Source organism: Coptis chinensis, chromosome 1, assembly GCF_015680905.1.
Source record: "Coptis chinensis isolate HL-2020 chromosome 1, ASM1568090v1, whole genome shotgun sequence".
NCBI lineage: Eukaryota > Viridiplantae > Streptophyta > Magnoliopsida > Ranunculales > Ranunculaceae > Coptis > Coptis chinensis.
In genome coordinates this window covers 17,620,443-17,641,454 of record NC_141456.1, presented here as the reverse complement: position 1 = coordinate 17,641,454, position 21,012 = coordinate 17,620,443, and the positions used below count along the sequence as shown (strand labels likewise).

General features: G+C 41.8%; 1 protein-coding gene across 1 annotated transcript; it reads right to left on the bottom strand.

Annotated features, from left to right (window-relative positions):
* Positions 1–14,267: 14,267 nt before the first annotated feature.
* LOC147522618 (uncharacterized) lies at positions 14,268–14,912 on the bottom strand. The gene has a single exon (XM_086568135.1). The coding sequence runs from the start codon at positions 14,910–14,912 to the stop codon at positions 14,268–14,270; it is 645 nt and encodes a 214-aa protein (XP_086424261.1).
* Between the last annotated feature and the right edge of the window lie 6,100 nt (positions 14,913–21,012).

Here is a 21,012-nt window from a genome sequence, read left to right as displayed (position 1 = left end):
ACTCTGGAAACCACGTAATCTGTTAGTTATGGACTTGTTGCATCCATACTCTATCTTCCTGTGATTATGTATGGTGTGGTTTAAGAATGTGGTTCGTGTGTTTAGTTTAATCACTTTCTACTCATTCCAAATCTTCAAAGATATGGAAATTAAGAATAAATATAAAAAAAAAAATTATCATGATCGTTTCATTAGTTAATTGAATTGACATGAACAGGAGGGATTCTTACATGATAAGATCTGTATTCTTTGCTTATGTGCGAGCAAGCACTGAAACATATTAAATCACTGCATGATGTAAACCCGATTAAGGGGGCATAATTATATTTGTTGACTAGGAAAACTGTCTAGAATCAATAATTAAGAATCCTTGATTTGTTTGGCATATTGTCTTTTATATTTCATATGTTTACTGACATTTTGGCAGTTACGCTTTTGATGGGTGAACAACTAATTCTACGACATCCCACGACACTTTAAGAGGTTTCGACATTATATATCTTTTGATATTTTGATAATTCGCTACGAAATGAAGAATTACCGAATTAAGTGTTAGACTGTTAGGTTTGCCTGTGTGGAAGAAGAAGATTTTTTTTTTTTTTGAATAAATAGCAAATAAGCTACGCTCCAACTAAAATAGTGGGCTCTCAACGGCTCAACTGGCACTTATGACTTTTCAGTTAAAACACCACACCTTAATGAAGCCCAACTGTGATTTGGGTGAGTGGTGTCCTAAGTCAGACACTATCCGGCTAGGATGAGAGATCTGATCAACGAGGACACCACATACAAAGTTTTTCAATGCCCAGAGCATGCATATAATGTCTTCCATCAAGATATATATTGTTCTGGAGGGTGGAGAAGACTCTTATTGTTTGCTCTTCCAGTCTTCCCTATAAACTTAACCAAAGAGTGGGAAAATTCCCTTGTACTGTCGAATCAAATACATTTTAAAGTTACACCCGTAGAAGCAAAAAATAAACGGCGAACCATATCCTAGGCAAAATACTAAAATAATAGGGCACTGAATAATATTAGCAATAATAATAGAGGTTGTCTACCCCGATGAGTTCTGTGACTGTTGGATGTGTGATCCAACAGTTTGGAAATACAACATTCTCTTATCTTCTCTCCTTTCTTTTGGGTTATTTAACTTTTGGCCCCATTTTATATATGGATATTAGCGTTTGGCTCTTCTAAGTTGCTAAATTCATTTTTGGCCCCAGTTCTGTTAGTTGAATCAGTCAACTTTAACTCCACCGTATGTACAGGGGCTGCTCAAGACAATCAGGGGCCCTAGGCAAAGTTCAAATGCCAATGGATCAGAAATTTTTGGTCGAGAACGCAAAATGTCAATGGATGCGAGGAATTTTTTGGTCGAAAACGCGAGAGAAACGTTGGAGAAGGAGAGGGAAACAAATGGTTATCTAACGTTATTTCATAGATTCCAATATCGTTATCTAACCCTTAAATAAGGGCGGAAAAACGATTGTAGCTGAAAAGAAAAGATTGGGCTGAATTATATTGGGGCCCCTTAGGGCAAGGGGCCCTAAGCAAATACCCTATTTTGCTATGGGGTTGAGCCGGCCCTACGCGTATGTATTCTTCAAAATGGCAATTTTACCCCTCTAAGCGACTCGTGACTTGCACGTGGCTATGAATCTAAATATTCATTTGTTTTATTTCGATTCGAAATTCCATTACAATTTCGAAATTATCTCTTGTACAATTTCGATCAACAACATTACAATTTGTCTTATATCACGAGAAAACAAAACAAGATCTCTCATCTCTCCCTCATCTCTCTAATCATCAAATTACAAAGGATAGGAATACTCCCCATCATCGAATACCCTAATTTCAACTCCCCATCATCATATACCCTAATTTATGCTCCCCATCATCACGTACTCTAATTTTTGGTCATGATCAGTTGGTTTGATTGTTGTTTCTTAGCTCAGGCTTTACTTCATTAGAAGGATTATTTAGCTTGCAGAAAAGTATGTATGTATGTACTTTGTTGGTTGCATGAAAAGCGATGGGTGATTAACAATATAATAAGGAATGTGGGGACCAAACCCTAGAAATTACCAAATGGTAATTTTAAAGTGGGGACCAAACCCTAGAAATTACTAAATAATTATTGCTTATTGAAATTGGGGATTTTTTAAATTAGGGTTCACGATTTATAATTAAACTGTAATTAACCCCAATTACTTATTCAAAATTGGGGATTTTGTCCAATTGGGGTTTTAATATGCAAATTGAACATAAAAACTTAACGAAATTACACCATACAAATTGGGGCTTCTGTCAAATTAGGGTTCTAAACACCAATTTGCCCCAATTACATGTTAACAATTAGGGCTTTGGTCAAATTAGGGTTCTAATATGCAAATTGAACACCAATTAGGCCCAATTACATGTAAAATAAATAGGCCTTTTGTCCAATTTTGTTTATAGTGTGCAAATTGAACCTAAATTGGGACAATTAATTGCAAAAAATTGGGGATTTTGTCAAGTTAAGAATCTAAAGTGCAAATTGAATATTGTGAAGTGTCTTTTCATTGTTAATTCTTATATATACATGTTCTGTGTGTTTGTATGCATGTTCTGTTTGTTTATGTGCATGTTCTATGTGTTTATATGCCTCTCGTGTGTATGTTTAGTGTATGTATTAAATGTATGTAATACCCTAATTGAATTATGGGAATTATTGTAAACATGTATTTTCAGTGATATGGCGTCATCTTTAAGAGGTCAGAGAGAGTTTATGATACACTATGATGGTTTTGGATGCAAATAGTGCCTGGTAGAATGAAATATCTAGATTATCATGGTGGGTCTTAGTTTCATCTTAGGTTAGATGGGGATGAATTGAGTTATATGGGGTTCATTGAAGATATTCACAGATCTGTGGGGGATGATGTTCCCATAAATGGTGTTAATTGCATTTGTAGAGGGTTCTTGACTACCATTTACAATGATGTTGGAGTGCTGAAAATGTGGGATACCATTAAGGCAGAAAAGGATCAAAAGTTTCATTTGTTTGTCACCATGGTCACTCTAGATATGATGCAACCTACTAAAGTCCTTAAACCTAAGCTCCATAGTAAGCCCAATGCCAAACCATATAAGAAGCCCAGTATTGTTTCTAAGTCCAAGTTGGTCTCAACACAAATCCCAAGCACACCTACAAAGCCCAAGTTTATTCTTAACTTTGAGGTAAGAAGGTCACCTAGATTTTCCTCACAACTGTCTCCAATAAACCTAGCTTCTCCAGTTATACAGCTGTCTCCATGTGAAGATGAAGATGCATATGAGGGGATCCAAGTTGATGAAGGGATACAACAAACTGCAGAAGATGTTGTCAATGACTTTGCTGAGTTGTTTGAAACTGGTGAGGCATTTGTTGATGCAGTAGAAGAAGCAAGTGCCCAAGAAGAAAACAATGGGGAAGTACAGAATGATGATAGTGAAGATGAAGAGGATGGAAAATACTTTGAGAAACTTCAAACTGGTGGTCCATGTGTGGACATGAGATGTGGGTATGTTAGTAATTAGTCAACTAAATATGATGATGATGATGATTTCACACCTCAAGATGTTGAAGAAGATGAAGTTGTATGTAATTTGGTGAATGAGGCAACTAATCTTGAAGAAGGAGCAGATGATGTGATTGATAGTCTTGGGTTGGGGACAAGTAACTTGTATCAGGGTGAACCAATCCCAAGTGTGGAGGATGAAGATATAAAAGAAGATAACAAACTGAAGCTAGAACCAGGCATGCAATGGAAGTCAATGCCTGAATGTAGGAGTTATTTGAAGAGTTTGGCAATACAAGACATATTCAGTTTCAAGCAAAAACAAAATGACACAAAAAGATACATAATTTATTGTATTGGTGAAGACCATGCAGATAAAGAAATAGTTAAACCATGCACCTGGAAGGTAGCATGTAGTATCACAAGGGATCACCATACTGTGAAGTTAAGGAAATTTGTGGGGACATATACTTGTGAGGCTAATGGAAAGAATCATGTGAAACAAGCCAAAGCTCCTTGGGTTGCACAAGTTCTTGAGGATTTCCTTAGAGATCACCCAAACATGAAACATTTAGATGTTCACAAGGAAGTTTGGAGGAGATTTGGAGTTGAGTTATCTTATTACACTACTTGGAAGGCTAAGGTCAAGATGTTTGAGAAAATAAATGGGAATTATGAGGCTAGTTATCTTATAGTATCTGAGTTGAAAAAACAGATAGAGATAAAGAATGTGGGAAGTCTGGTCAAATGGTACAGACATGGTGAAACAGGGGAATTTGTTGGGTTCTTGTTTGCTTACAAAGCATCATTGGATGGGTTTGTCAATGGTTGTAGACCTATTATTGAGTTAGATGGCTCATTTCTGAAAGGGAAATATGGTGGATGTTGTCTAAGTGCAATGGCCTTAAATGCATAAAATGGGCTCTTCCCAATTGCTATCTATATTTGTAGGGGTGAGAATGGAGATACATGGAAGAAGATTTTGAGTCAGCTGAGGTCTTACTTGATCATACACAAGGAGCCACTTACCTTTATCTTTGATAGACAAAAAGGTCTCATAGAAGCTGTGGATGCTGTGTTTCCATAAGCTAAGCACAGGTAATACACTGTGTTGCTAATGTATTTTAATTCTTAAGTAATTCTTTGCATAATGTATTCACTTTCTTATTTACATGTATTTTAATTCTTTTTTGGTTCTATTCTTTTTTAGGTATTGCTTTAGACACATGTACAAAAACTTTAAGGTGAATTTTAAGGGTGAGTTACTAAGGGACTTGAGCTGGAGGGCAGCAGAAGCATTTAAAGAATTCCATCATGATAGATATATGGAATAGTTACTGGATGTGGATGAGGAAGCTAAAGAGTGGTTAGAGGGGGAAGCAAAACACACTTGGGCTAGGTCACATTTTGATCTCTCAACAAAATGTGATGCTATCACCAATAATTTCAGTGAATCATTTAATTCTTGGATACTTAAAATTAGAGATAATCCCCTAGTGTAGTTTGTTGATCAATATAGTCTTGCTGTAATGAAGTTGATCCATGAAAGGAGGATTACTTCACAGGAACTAGTTGATGGTGATTTGGTGCCAGCTGTTATGGGAGTCATAAATAAGCTAGAAAACAAGTACAACAAATACAAAATACAAGGATTTGTTGAAGGAGTTGAACACAACTCATTCTGTGTCATTAATGTCAAGACTGAAAAAAAGGTTGTGGTAGATATGACAGGTTTGGAATGTACATGTGTAGTATGGCAAATGATTGGAATACCATGTGTTCATGCAATATATGTTATTAGGAAAAAGAGAACACAGGGTTCTAGCTGGGCACAGTAAGTAAAAATGGTCTACTATGCTTACATTTTAACCTTTATTGACAACAAATTTACATGTTTATTTCATTTTTTGTTTCTATTTAGGTACTGTAGTCCATTATATAATGTCCAATCATTTAAAGCCACTTATGTTGGTTTTATATATCCTTTTGATAATGAGGAAGACTGGGACAAGGTGAATGTTGCACTTATTTATGTTTGAAATTCATTTTCCTTCATTGTACTTTGCTAATAGTGATTGTCATGAATGTCATTTAATAGGTTGAAATTGGTGATGAGGTACTACCTCCACCACTTGAGAGAAAATCAGGAAGGCCTAGAAAACAAAGAATTAGGGATGCATATGAGGAGAGACCATCCAAGAAGAGGGTCTGCAAGTTATGTCATGTACCAGGCCATAACAAGAGGACATGTCCAATGAGAGAACAAGGTGGAACTAAGGGAATGTCAAAAGAAAATGTGCAATTGAACTCTCAAGAAAATGTGCACTATCAGGAAACCCATCAGGAAAATGTGCAATATCAGGAAACCCATCAGGAAAATGTGCAAGTGAACTCTCAGACAAATGTGCACTCTCAGGAAAATGTGCAAGTAAATTCTCAGACAAATGTGCAAGTGGAACATGTACCAAGGGCTGGTAGAGGGGGTAGAGCTGGTAGAAGGGGTAGGGGTACTGGTAGGGGAATGGCTTATTGGTTTGGAGAAGACACACCAGCAAGCTCAAGCCAAGCAACACCACCCCCTCCATTAAATGAAACACAGTAGTAAGTAGTCACATTGAAGGTATTAACCCTTCATTATTCAATATATATTTTGCATGTGTTTTCAGTTGTGCTATTAGCTATTAATGCATAACTGTTACTGTTTTACTTTTGACCAACTATTTAATGTCTTAAATGTCATGAATGAAGGTGTTAGTTTCCATAAAAGGTAGTTCCCATACCTTTTTCCTATAAAAACAACACACACACATCACACTTAGAATATCTCTCTCACACATCTCATATCAAATGGGGAAAGGTAAGGGAAAAAATAAGGAAAAGGGGAAGAATAAGGATAAGGGTTATGAATATCCACCTCATCTCATGAGTGTAGTTAGATTTGGATATAACAATTATCTTAGAGATGTAGTTTTGGCTGCCAGAGCATATGTAGATGAGCATGGTCATGATGTCTCATATGAAGAAGTACAGGCTTATATCATGGAGTTGTTGGACAATTAAGAAAAGCAAAGGGTGGTTGTTGGACTGCCTGTAGAAGTTCTTCAAGATTGGGAGAGGGAGTGTTTGGAGGAGTTGGAGGAGTTAGGGGGAGTTGGAGGGGTATGTGGATGAGTATTTTACCATCTCTAAACCAAAAGTTGGTAAAAATAAGAAGGGTATTGGAGAATGCAGTTTAAAACAAGCAGAACCTGCGGGGGGAGTCAAGCACAACCAAAGATGGTTGTACAAGCTCTAATGTGTCCAGCAGAGTTTGGAGCAGAGTTTAAGCTATCGACAAGGAAAAAGTGGAAGAAGTGATTTTGTCAGTGATTTTGGTTCTAAATCATTTTTTGTACATACATGCTAGGGTACCCTACATGCTACCTGTTTTCAGTGATTTGGTTCTAAATTATTTTTTGTTTTTCTTCTCTGTTTTCTGAGGGAAGCGGTGGTAGGTGTTTTTTTGGGGAAGCGGTGGTAGGTGTTTTTGCAACAAAAATCAACAAAAATATTTTGTCTTTTGGTGGGTCTTTATGGAGGCTAGCTTTTGGTTGGTTAATTAGGTTATGTAATGAATGACTAGTGTATGAGCACGACACAACTCACCCCTTCTTTTTCCCCTTTTTTTCCTCCTCCTCTCTCGCACTCACACTGTTCCTTTTATATCGACCCCCTCTTTTCTGGATCTTCCATCTGTCCATGTATCTTACGGTCCGACTCCCCTCCGTACCTGGGACACCTGCGGTCTAGGGTTCCGCGGTTACAATCCCGTGCTCTCCTTCTCTCTTCACTATTCTGCACCTTATCCCCTGCACCGCTGACCCCGTCATCTTTTCCACATCATGCTACTACAAATGCCCCTTCTCGACTCCACGGTCCTGTTAAAGGATCCGGGGTCGAGAACCTTCACCGTTTGTCCTTTCTGTTCCTCGCCCTTATCTCTTTTTCATCGATTTGTGTGCGAGGTAAACTATCATCATCACGCATGTTCCAGCCGCCCTCGTGTTTACCCCTCGTGTCCTTTTAAATTGCCACCCCTTCTCCCTCTTTCTCATTTCCTTTTACCCCTTCTTAAACTCTTTCTTGCCTCCTTTTTCTCTTTCTTTCTTCTACCTTTCTTGCTCTGCCTTTATTCTTGCTTTCCGACCCGGACTCTTCCTGGCGATTCTACCCCACTTCGGCACCCTCTTCCCCACTTTCCTATCATCTATCATCTTTGCTTTGTTCCCCGATGACGTTTTCTGGCCTTCTTCTCTTTTTGTTTGAACTGGTTGTTTGGGTTGGTTCATATCTTGCGTCTGTTCCTCTTCCTTTCTGATGTCGACCAGTGAATCCGATGAATTGGGCTCATCTCCGTCCTTTGGGGAATCGTCTCCACTCCCTACATCGTCTGTGGCGGTACCATCCACTTTAGGACGTCAAGGTCCCCCTTTACCTCCACCGTCCCGATGCCGCCGCCCTGATTTAGACTCAATTAGGGTTGCTTATGGCATCCATGCCTGTATTGGTCTAGAGCATGTGCCATCAACCACCCATTACCCCCACCTGGTTCCCCACAGACCGGGGTGTCTCGTGATCACTGTGGGTCAAATAGTTGTCGGTCTACGGCTTCCCCTCACCCGCCTGGACGTCAAAGTATGTAATCACTTTAATATCCCCCCATGTCAAGGCATTGGGAACTTCTAGCGGATAATGTTTGCCGCGAACTCGTACAACAAAGCTGGTGACCCTCAGATCACCAGTCGCGATATCATTTCCCATTACTTTCTCAAGAAGAGCACCAAGGACGTCGATGTGGGGTACAAGTCCTTCTATGTGCGCCCTCAGAAGTCCCCCCTCCTACTCCGCGTCACTACCTCCGACAAGGTGTGGCACCACTACCCTTTATACGTATCGGGGCAGTTTCTTTCCGCGGACATGCCTCCAGAACTGACACTTAACCATCTCGCCTTCATAGCCTGTGGTGAGTATCTTTACTATTCTTATCTCTTCGTACATCCGTACCGTTATCCACTAACCGACGCATTTCCCCATTTTGTAGGTTGGCGCCAGGATTCTAAATCTCAAATTTACTCTGGCATCTCCTATCCTATCTTCCAGAAACTTCGCGATCTTGGTGCTGGTCAAGCCGAATTCTTAGGTATCAACCCTACCACCTCTACTCCCCTATTGCAAGTCCCTGCTCTACAAACTTTCCACGGCTTCTCTGCTCCATTTTATCGTCCCCCTCCTCCCAAAGAAAGGAAACCGCGAGCCTCACCCCCTCCCAGAAAAAGATCTCAAAACCCAGGCCCGCACCGTCATCATTCCCGACATTCCTCACGCAAATCTTGTGAACCCCGCCCTTACAATGATCCTGAAGACATTCCCTCCTTCCGCTCCATATCCACTTGGGATGATCAATACACCTCTCCCCTTTCCCCACTGAAAATATGGATATCCGCAAATAGAAGTTGTTTGACAGCGACTCCGACGGGGATGATGATGTCATGGAGATCCCTGTCCCTGAGACCAATGTATCTGCCCAAGCTCCGCCCACCAAGAGACCACGGACTTCTTCCTCTACTGAATCCGACCAAGTTACCCAGCAGAACTCTGTCTCTGAAGATCATGAGCCCATTCCTTCCCAACCCCTCCAATCCGCAGTCCCTTCCTCGCACACTTGCCATCCTGGCAAAGAACCTTGTCCACCTAAGGCTCCTGCTTTAGATTTGCCCCTTGTGGAAGAATTCCGTCCCGTGTTCAAGGTACGCGACCGCAGGCTGACCACCGCCGACTTTGCCCTGGATAATGCGGACGTCGCCTCCTCACTTTTTTACAATGCTCATCTTCCGAAAGACATCATGTACTCTGATCGGGGTTCGTTCGATCAACATCGCATGTCATTGTATACCAATTGGGAAAAAATACGTATTTTTTTTTTTTTAATCTCTCGCCTTATGATTCTAGGTAAGCTTGGACATTTCTTATATGGTTCGCGGACTCCTCGACGCCAAGAACAAAGTAGTATCCCTTGAGAAAGAACTCTGTGGGCCTAAAGGCTTAAGAAGCGCCTGTGCAGGGCTTCAATCCGATCTGGAGGCCGCCAACCTTGCGAAGACCCGGGCCCAAGATAAGCTTGGATTCGCAGAGTTGACCCACCAGCGTGACATGGACAAAGCCGATGAACGCCTAGAACGACAGAGGGAAGAACTTCTTCAACAACACCAGCGCGACTTGGACGCTTTTGCTCGCCAACACCAAGAATCCATGGATGCCCTTAAGCAAACACATCAGGCTGACTCCACGGCCTTGCAGCAACAGCACCAGGCCGACATGGCAGCTTTGCGCGAACACTTTAAACTATTAGCCAACAAGCGAGTAGTACGTAAACTTCAAGAAGAGCACTTACGACTCACTCGAGAAGGGAGACTCCTCCCCGAAAGGCTCCACACCATAGAGTTTGACAGAACTTATGTTACACTGGAAGGCGGACAACCCACTGATGTCATCCCCGATCCCCCCAGCCAAGAGGACCCGTCCATTCTAGCAGCCGTTACTAATGACTCCGAACCCCCGGCCATGGACACAAACTCTGACATCCGGACTCAGGACAACCCCCCAAATGAATAGTTTTAGCTTCTTTCTATGCACCATGCCATATCTGAACTATTGAACTCTTACCAAGTTTACCTTTCCTTTTGTTTTGTAAACACTTGATATTCGTTTTGTTTCAAAGAATGCTTGTTTTTCTTTTCATGTGGGTTGTCTCTTTAGCTATGGATTCCGATGTTTGATTTATCTGTACTGTACATACATCCCCCATCTTCCATTGTCTATATATGTCCCTCCTGCGATCTTGGGGTATTGACATAGATAGTTAGTATTCCTCCCAGGCCGACCTCCTTCTGCTTAGCTACTTAGCCAGAAGAGGTTTGTCTCCACGATCCACGTGCATTCATACCTCTATTCCATGACCAACTAATTCACTTGGGACGTCTCCACTCACCACCGGCTCCTCTCCGGGCTTGTATCGGCGAAGGGCTCATCCCCTCCGCTGGCTTTTGCTGCTCCTGGTTTCAATGCCCCACGTGTAGTTCAACTCTCTCGTCCACGAAGGGCTCATCCCACTCTGCGGATGAGGACAACCCCCCTTGTCCTCTGCTCAATAATGTGAGTATGTCGGTAGCGGGCTCGTCCCCATCTTGCCCCACTCTCTATTCGAGACTTCAGATGTCGGTATGGGCTCCTCCCCCACTCTATCTCTCTCTATACTCTTGGGCTCAATGCCCCATGTGTGCTTTGTATCACTTCACGGTGTTATAGACACGGGAAGCCATTTGGGGCCCCTTGCTTTGCCTCCTACATGACTCTGAACTCATCTCAGTGAACAATTTCATTTCAAAAGCGTCGTTGTATTATATATTTGCACACAGCTACATATCTTTTCTCTGATTTTTCGTTACATTCAAGTGTGAAATTTTTTGAGCATTCTAACATTCCATGGTTTCTCTACCAACTTGCCTTCCTTGGTCCGCAATTTGTAGGTTCCCGCTCCTCTTACATCTACCACAGTATATGGCCCTTCCCAGTTCGGCCCTAATTTCCCTTCATTCTCTCTCTTGGTGCTAGAGGTCACTCGGCGTAGGACCTGCTCGCCTATCTGAAAGTGTCGCGGCTTGACCCTCTTGTTATATTGTCTCTGTAACCTTCTGTGGTACTCTTCCAACTTTATGCAGGCTGTATCCCTTTTCTCTTCCGCCAGATTCATATCCGCTGCTAATATTCTCCAATTTGAACCCTTCTCCACTGCCTTTGTCCGCGTTGTTGGTGCAACCATCTCTAAAGGTATCACGGCCTCCACACCGTAAGCCATGGAGTATGGGCCTGAGTGGAGGACCGAGGTGTAGTCCGATAGGCCCAGAGTGCATGATTCAGCTCCTCTGCCCAAGCTCCCTTTTTGTCTTCCAACTTCTTCTTCAAATTGTTCATAAGAGTCTTGTTGGATGACTCCGCTTGTCTGTTACCCTCCTGGTTCTAAGGGGCCGAGAAACTCTGTTTCACCCCGTACGCTTGCAAGAAGGCAGCCACTTTTGCTTCGGTGAACTGAGTCCCGTTGTCCACTATGATGGCATATGGTAATCCAAACCGGCAGATGACGTTCTCTCATAAGAACTTTATCACTTGTGTCTCCTTCACCTGTTGCAAAGGTATGGCCTCAATCCATTTTGTGAAATAGTCGGTGGCTGCGAGCATGAATCTTCACTTCCCGCTAGCCATGGGCAACGGCCCCACTATATCCATTGCCCACATAGCAAAAGGCCAGGGAGTGAAAACGTTGTGCAAAGGTTCTGCTGGGGCGAATATTAATTGCGCGAACCTCTGACACTTGTCGCATCTTTTGGCAAACTCCACTGCATCCCTCTTCATGTGGGGCCAGAAATACCCTTTGTGTCGAAATCGGTGAGCTGTAGTTCTTCTGCTGCAGAATGGCTCCCGCCAATCCCGCCGTGTAATTCGACCCGGCACCTCGGTTTGCTAGCCGCGGACTCAAACATTTTAGCAGCGGCCCGTTAAAGTTTTTCCAGTACAATTCCCCCGCGAGTAGAACATATCTTTGGGACGTCTGTTGCCACCTTCTCTTCTCCTTTGTGTCGGACAGCTCGTTTCCCGCCAAAAAGTGGATAATAGGATCCATCCAACTCCCCTGTTCCTCTGCGACCTAGCATATATCCGTCGTGCCCTCCGTGCTTGGTTTTGCCAACCTTCTCACCTGAATCGTCCTTTCTTCTGAACCTGGGATTGCTGCGGCAACATAAGCCAAGGCGTTGGCATGCCTATTTTCACCTCGGCCCAAATGAAAGAATCTCGTGAAATAGGAAGACCGTTTACGCAACACCTCCAAATATTTTGCCATTCGGGGACATCGCGCGGCAAATCCTCCATTCACTTGGCACACGACTAAATTTGAATCGGAGTACACTGTCAGCTCCCTCACACCCAAGTCCTCGGCCATTCTCAATCCTGCTATTACTGCTTCATATTCCGCCTCGTTACTAGATGCCACGAACCCCAATTTCATAGTTTGCTCTATTCTGTCATTATCGGGCATAACCAGCACAACCCCTATGCCGCTGCATGTGCTCGTCGCTGACCCATCGGCAAACACTCTCCATCCATTTCTCTTATCCCATGGGTCTAAAAAGTCTGGCTCTACCTCTCTCTCTAGTTCCATGACCATCTCTTCTCCCTAAGTAGGATCCTCCACGGGAAACTCTGCCAGAAATTCCGCTACCGCCTGTGCCTTTTCGGTGGTCCTTACCTGATACTGTATCTCATATGAACTCAACATCACTGCCCATTTCAACATTCGGCCGGACTTTTCTGTCCTCAAAGCCTGCTTTAGTGGCAGATTCGTCACCACCACCACTACGTGTGCCTCAAAGTAAGGTCTCAGCTTCAAGGTGGAGAAAATTAATGCCAAGGCATACCTCTCAATCCTACTGTATCGGGTTTCTGCATCCAACAAAGTCTTGCTCTGAAAATATACTGGCTTCTCCACCTTGTCCACTAAGCGGACTAATACGGAACTAACAGCATACTCTGTGGCCCCCAGATATAGATACAACTTTTCCCCCTGCTCTGGATACGACAACAGAGGCGCTTTGCCCAGATATACTTTCAACTCTTGGAATGCCTCCTCGCACTCCGTGGTCCATACAAAATCAGTTGTATTCCTTAACAATCTATACAACGGATGACACTTCTCGGATGACTTGGAGATGAATCTATTCAAAGTTGCGACCCTTCCGGCTAGACGTTGTACTTCCTTAACATTCCACGGTGACGGCATCTCTACCAAAGATCTTATCTGCTCGAGATTAGCTTCAATTCCCCGCTGGGTAACGATATATCCTAGGAATTTTCCCGTTGTCACCCCGAATGTGCACTTTTCCGGGTTCAACTTCAAATTGTATCTTCTCAATATCCCAAACGTCTCTCTCAACCCTTCTATATGTTCTTTTTCCGACATACTCTTCTCTACCATGTCATCTATGTAAATCTCCATTCCCTTTCGGATCTTGCCTTCGAACATTCTCTCCCCTAGCCGTTGGAAGGTAGCTCCCGCATTCTTCAACCCAAACGGCATTCTCGTATAGTAATAGGTACCCCCCCTCCACCACAAAGGCCGTCTTCTCCTTATTCGGTTTATACATCGCTACCTGATTATATCCCATCGATGCATCCATAAAGGAAAATACTTTGAATCCTGCCATCCTATCTACCAGCTCGTCTACTCGCGGCATCAGGTAACTATCCTTCGGACATTCCAGATTTACATCCGTGAAATCGACGCACATGCGGACCTTGTCATTCTTTTTCGGTACCACCACTATGTTAGACAACCAGTCAGTGAACTCCACTTCTCGGATTATCCCAGCTCTTTTCAACCTCGCCACTTCCTCGCGAATTCCCTCCGCATATTTAGGTCTGATGCAACGCAACTTCTGTCTCACGGGTTTGGCATTTTCCTTCATGTGTAACCGGTGACACGCAAACTCAGGATCTAACCGGTGACATCCTCTATTGTCCAAGCGAAAACATTTTTATTCTCATATAAAAATTGTATCAACTTATCTTTCCATTCTTTTGGCAAACTGGATCCTACCGCTGTGAACTTCTCCTCTTTTCCTTCCCCAATATTTACCATCTCGATTTCATCAATCGTTTTCGGTCCCTCTGATGCCTCCAACTCCCCCTCCACCGAGGCGCACTGTAATTACTATGCTCACCTTTTTCTGGGGTCAAAGCTTCTCCCTCCGGTCCGCGGATCAATCGCTTCACGGTGCCCCTGCGACTATTCTTGGCCGTCACTTGGTCACCATAAACCTCATATACGCCGACAGGTGTTGGAAACCGTATCACTTGATAGTATGTGGATGGTACCACCTTTATCTCATGGATCCATCGTCTCCCTAAGATTGCATTGTACTGCGAAATCGAATCTATCACCATGAATCGCGTGAAAACGGTCACCGGACCCGTTGTTACTGGCAACAAAAGTTCTCCCATGGGTTCAGTCATACTTCCATTGAATCCATATAGATTGGTCTGTGAAGGCCGCAGCTGCTTAGGATCTACTCCCATCTCTTCCAACGCCCCTCTGAATAGAAGGTCCACCACACTTCCACAATCGATGAGCACTCTCTTTACCATGTAGTTCCCCATAGCTACTGTAATCACCAGGGCGTCTTCATGCGGCGAGTCCACTGCTCGTAGATCTGCGCTGCTGAACACTATCCTGTCCTTCTCTGGTGTCGCCCCTGAATTCTGTCGCGGTCTATCCATCCTCTCACTGATTTGTTGGATGCTCGCCGTCCGCCTTATCTTGTCTCTATGAGCATTGTGACTTAGGACTTCACCGTTGTTTATCACATTGATAGTTCCCAATATCCTTCCCGGAGGCAGCATGTGTCCCTCGTTCTGCTCTCTTCTTACAAACTCTCTCATCACCCCCTCTTTCCACCATCCTCTGAACCAACCATTTCAATGCGTAGCAGTCATTAGTCTCGTGATTCCACATCTGATGATAATCGCAAAACGGTTTCTCAGGTATCTCTATTGATGTGCTCCGCAGTCCCTCGTACCCCGGTAGATTCTTGATTAAGGGTAAGATCTCGCTCAAAGGTTTGTTCAGGGGTGTCTGCTCTATCTCTCTGTATGGTTTTCTCTCCCGATACTCTCTTCGGACACCCTCCCATGTGCGATCTCCGCGGTATCCCACTCTTTCCTTCCCGGCGGATTCCGTTCTCCTAGACTCACTCCCCTTTTCCAATGACAATACTATTTTTCCCGACTTTCTGGAATCCTTCTGCATTGTATCTTCGTACCTTATGTATTTCTCCACCCTCGGATAAAGTTCATGCAAAGTCGCGATCTCATTCTTCGCCACAGATTGATGTACCCCTGTTCCCGAGCGCAACCCTCTCTCAAATGCTATCACCGCGATCCGTTCATCCAGGTTTTCAACTTTCAATGTCTCTGCCTTGAATCGACATAAAAACTCTCTAACTGACTCCGAGGATCGTTGTCTCACATTGAATAGTGCCGCGATATCTACCACCCGCTTCTTCTAGTGTATGAAGTGATCTATGAATGCTTGCTCCAACTCCAACTCCTGGAAATTGGTTATGCTCCCCACGGGTAACCTGTAATACCAATCCGACGCTCCTCCCTTCAGACTCACCGGGAACATCATGCATCGCAGACCATCATACCGCGCCTCCTGCCACAGAGGCATCCATTGCCGAAAATGATGGATGTGGTCCGCCGGATCTCCCTTACCGTCATACCTTTTGAATCTAGGTTGAGCGAACCACTTCGGAACCTCTGATGCCCATATTTTGTCTGCCAACGGGTTGCGGTTCAACCCCGCCACCACCTGACTGGCCACTCCTCCTTGATTTTTCTCTTGTCGTCGGTTCGCTTCCCTATCGTTGTCTATCATCTCATGGACTTGCTCCATAGTCAACCCTGCTACCGGATTTTCCACCAGATCTGGTCCCGCCATATCTTCCTCAGCTCTCTCTCCGTCAGATCCCTCATTCCCTTCTTCCTCGGTCTCATCCTCTGCCCTTTCTCTCTCCCTTCTCAGTTCTTCATTCTCCTCCCTTAGCCTCGCGATCTCCTCTCTCATCAGCCCCGTTTCTTCAGTTTCCCGCTCCTCTCTTCGATCTCCTTCCCCGTCAATCACACCATCCGGCGCTAGATCCGGCGTTACATTCTCCACCGCCACCTTTTTAGGTCTACCTACTCTTTTAGCTTTGGTGCCATTACTCTCTTGTTCTTGTCGTTCCCCACAAGACGGCGCCAAATGTATGAGCACGATACAATTCACCCCTTCTTTTTCTCCTTTTTTTCCTCCCCCTCTCTCGCACTCACACTGTTCCTTTTATATCGACCCCCTCTTTTCTGGGTCGTCCATATGTCCATGTATCTTACGGTTCGACTCCCCTCCGTACCTGGGACACCTGCGGTCTAGGGTTCCGCAGTTACAATCCCGTGTTCTCCTTCTCTCTTCAGTATTCTGCACCTTATCCCCTGCACCACTGACCCCGTCATCTTTTCCACATCATGCTACTACAACTAGCTTTTGGATGGTTAGGCTCTTTAATGGATGCTAGCTTTTGGTTGGTTAATTAGGTTATGTAATGACTAGCTTTAATGGATGCTAGCTTTTGATGGTGTACCTGTTATCTATGTATTTGGGCAGTCTATGTATTCGCAGTCTACTTGGTTACTTCAGTCTTTATATTTGTGCACTTTGAATCTATGTATATTTGCTCTGGATTTGCGTACTCAGCCTATGTAATGGATGATGTTCAGTTTTATGTAATGGATGATGTTCAGTTTTATGTAACAATCCCTCACACTTACATTATATAGCAAAGCATTACATCTTCTTTACTTGATCTAATAGATAACTGACATCCCCTTGCATTCATTACTCATTACATCTTCCTTACGGCAAAAGTTGATCCCTTATTAACACAATTTTCAATAATATTATTGGCAATAAACCATTAGGTAGATGACATCCCTTGCATAACATTTAAAATTTTGATATATAAGTTCACAATTTTATTCATGAAAAAATAATACAAGATCTTCTTTGCACATATTACAAACTTTGTTCTCAACCTTTCGATATTCAAAAATAGATCCATCGCTTTTATTACAACACTACATTGCTCAAACGAGCACTTCAAATACTTGTATTCTAGAATTCCTTTGTTCTCAACCATTGTTAAAGTAGATCCACTGCACAACCTAAAAACCACTTTCATAAAATTCCACATTGTTAACACGACAACCACTTTCATAAAGCCACAACAACAAGCACGAGGGCAATGCATCCCAAAATACTTACATGTAGGAGCATAATGCCCAACTTCAAAACACAATTGACAAACCTTCAAAACAAACAAAAACAAAAATTAAATTAAATTAAATAAACCTTTGTTTTTGGCCCCTCTTTGTGGAAAACTTTCAAGCTTTTGGCCCCTCCTCCATTAATGGACAGTGGGATACTACTTGGGATAATACTCGAAGAAAGTACAAACCTTTGGTGCACCAACGATAACAACTTGACTGCCACCCATTCTATCTTTGCTTTGGAGTAAGAAATGAACAAAAAAACTCAAGATGGAAACCAGTATTTATAGATTAACAACCATTAGCCGTTGGGAGCAACATTTAAAGCCCAACGGCTCATTATTAGTAACCGTTGGATGGAAACCACACGATTTCGACACGTGTAAATTTGATTTGTTTTCAATCAAATCAGTACGTGTCACGTGTGAGGGGTATTTGTGCCATTACGAAAATGTGAGTTCGAAAACATACGGTGGAGTTAAAGTTGACTGATTCAACTAACAGAACTGGAGCCAAAAATGAATTTAGCAACTTAAGAGAGCCAAACGCTAATATCTATATATAAAGTGGGGCCAAAAGCTAAATAACCTTTTTTTTTTTTTTTTTTTGATTTTCAGACCATTAGATCAAACATCCAATGTTACGGGACCCTCATCCCTATGAGAATATCCTCGGAGTAGCTAGAGCCTAATAATAATAGGCTGAACATATGTATTGAGTATTTAGTGTAATTGTTTTTGTCCACGGAAATGCAGTATAGCGGGATTAACAAACCTTATTTGCAACCCCAGCCTACGCCTTGGATTTTCATGTTCCCTTGGTTTAAGACAAATTGATCTAATTGTTCTAGAGTCTAGACAATTTGTTACATACTAATGGTAATGAGAACTATATTTAAACTTTGCTTTCAAGACACGTTTAGATCAAGTTCATGACCCACGCTGTCCACAGTTAAATCTCAACTAAAACTCAATTATTTTCTCTAAAAACTGTCAGATATCATATATGCTCAGTCGTTAAGACACAAAATTATAGAAATGTATAATTGAACTTTGATGTGTTGATCTGTAAGTAGGCGGTGCATAAGGTGCACAAATAGGAAAACGCCTATTTGGAAAGGTCCCCCACACCGTTTTGGATTTGGGTGTTTTCAATCTAAATTGGAACATTAGCCATTACTAGGGCTGGCAATGGGTCGGGTAAAAACCGATACCCGATCCGGTCCGAATCAATAAAAACGGTCTAGAACAGATAGTTAGCATATTGAATCGGTTCTGGGTCTTAAAAATCAGAACCAGACTTAGATTGGTTCTGAATTAAGTATGTACCGAATCGTTATGAGCCTGATCCGATTAAAATTTTTATTCTTATTCTTCCTAGTTTTCCTCCACCATATATTTCTATTACCGTAACATTGCAATATTTAAAGTTCCAAAATAAGATATGTAAAATACATATGTAATATTAGGATATGTTTTTTACATAATAAAAAGATGGTTTCTATCTAAAGGAAAATCCTCCCTTACAAATTTGGATTTCAAATCATTCATTATGACTTTTGGATTTGTGTACTTTGTGTTTGTGTTTAGCAAAAAAAAATTATTTAATATTTATATAACAAAAATTAGGATCCAATTATAAAAAATTCGGTTCACCGGATTAAAATTGAGCTTAATTGGTTCGGAACGGATCGGATCTGGAATCAAAAAAAAGTTTTCGATTCGGTTCTGGTTCTCTAACTCAAATATCCGTTCAGGTCGGGTCTGGTTCTGGGTATGTATTATTGAAAAACGGATCGGTTTTGGATTTGCATATATCCAAACCCATTGCCAACCCTAGCCATTACTAATACTGTTTTGGAAATAGTTTTCTAATTCTTTTAGGAAATTCATTGTGGACTTGGAAATTGGTACGCAAGAGAGAAGAGCCAAAATAGTAGAAAATTGGTGAGAGTGAATTTGCGAGTTTCATTAGGACTATTGGGTATTAGTGAGTGTTTGTAATTTATTCTCTCCATTGGTAATTGATTCTAGCTTATTTTGTTGGTGGAACCACATAAAAATTTTGGTTTTTTCTTATCTACTTCTTGTTGATATTGCATTGGTAAGTAGTTTAATCTTATTTACTATTTTTGGTTAGAAATTTAGTTGTTTGTCAATTTCATACACCACTATTGTTGGTTACATACTTCTAATCTTCTACCCATAGTTTAGAATTATTGGAATTCTGAAAATCTAGAAAATTGAAATTCACAATATTTCGACCTAAGTCATATTTTAATTTCAGCTCATTTCGGAATCATCAATATTTCAACCATACGTTGTTTTTTCCATTTCTTTGAAAAACCGAAATATCTTGCAGAATTCCGACATTCTGTTCGGAATGATGAACACTGATTTTACCACACTCGTTGTTGATTTATTGCTTCCATTACATTGATATTGGTGGTCTCACTCGTCTTGGGGCACAACATGATGCTTGTACTTGCATTGGTCCTGATAGTACTAGTTGCATTGCCAGTTTGCCCACCTTAAAACAAAGGGGTTATGTTCCCTTGGGCATTACTTAAAATTAGGTACCATTACCATGTGCAGTGGCCCTCTAATAAGTCATCACATCTGCTTGATCTCAAAATAGTAGGTGTTTTGCCCAATTGCACATGGGGTATAGCAAAAGCACATTTGGTAACCTAATCTAGCATTTCTCATAAGAAAAGGAATCCTACAAACCAAAGGTTAGATTGTATATGTGGATCTTGCTCAGCAAAATCCTTCGTGATTTTTGTATGTGCCAGTCTTTTAGGGAGTTCGGTGCTTTTAAAAATTAGGTTAGGAAATGTCACAAATTAACAATGATATGGGGAGGGTGGCATTATAACAAATTACACACAAAAGAGTATATATTGACTTCGACAGTAGTTATTGTAACTCTTGCTTCGGTCCCTTGGGTATTTTAGGCTTAAGTTCCCATCATTCACTAAGAACAATTTTCAGCTTAAGCCCTTTTTTGCGAATTTATTAGTATGTATATATCTTATTGATGATTTGATACAATTTTCAGCTTAAGCCCTTTTTTGCGAATTTATTAGTATGTATATATCTTATTGATGATTTGATATGTCTGTCGGTTTTAACTGGTGTGTTTGACAAACATGTCGATTTATTGGATCAAAATACGTACATGCCAATATTGCCGTCTCTTTCCATTAGTTTATCAAGCTGTGTTCATCACTAATCAAACCTCATATTAACTATTTGATTATCTGTATATAATTGGAAAAATCAGCACGAACTCATTCAATAAGCAAATAAGATAAAACCTAGGGCGTGGCGCAAATCGTTTTAATTTATATGAACGGAAGATGATGAAGTGCTTCCTAAGAATATAACCCTGTAATGCCGTGGATCGATAAAGTCAAATATGCCTTTGAGGAAAAGCCATTCTCCATTGGACTGTATTATAAATTTATAAGTTTTATAGAAAATAGAAAATGATAGATTCCGAATTGGGCCCT

Coding starts and splice junctions, on each gene's coding strand:
- LOC147522618 (XM_086568135.1), bottom strand. CDS start 14,912: ATGGATAGACCGCGACAGAATTCAGGGGCGACACCAGAGAAGGACAGG.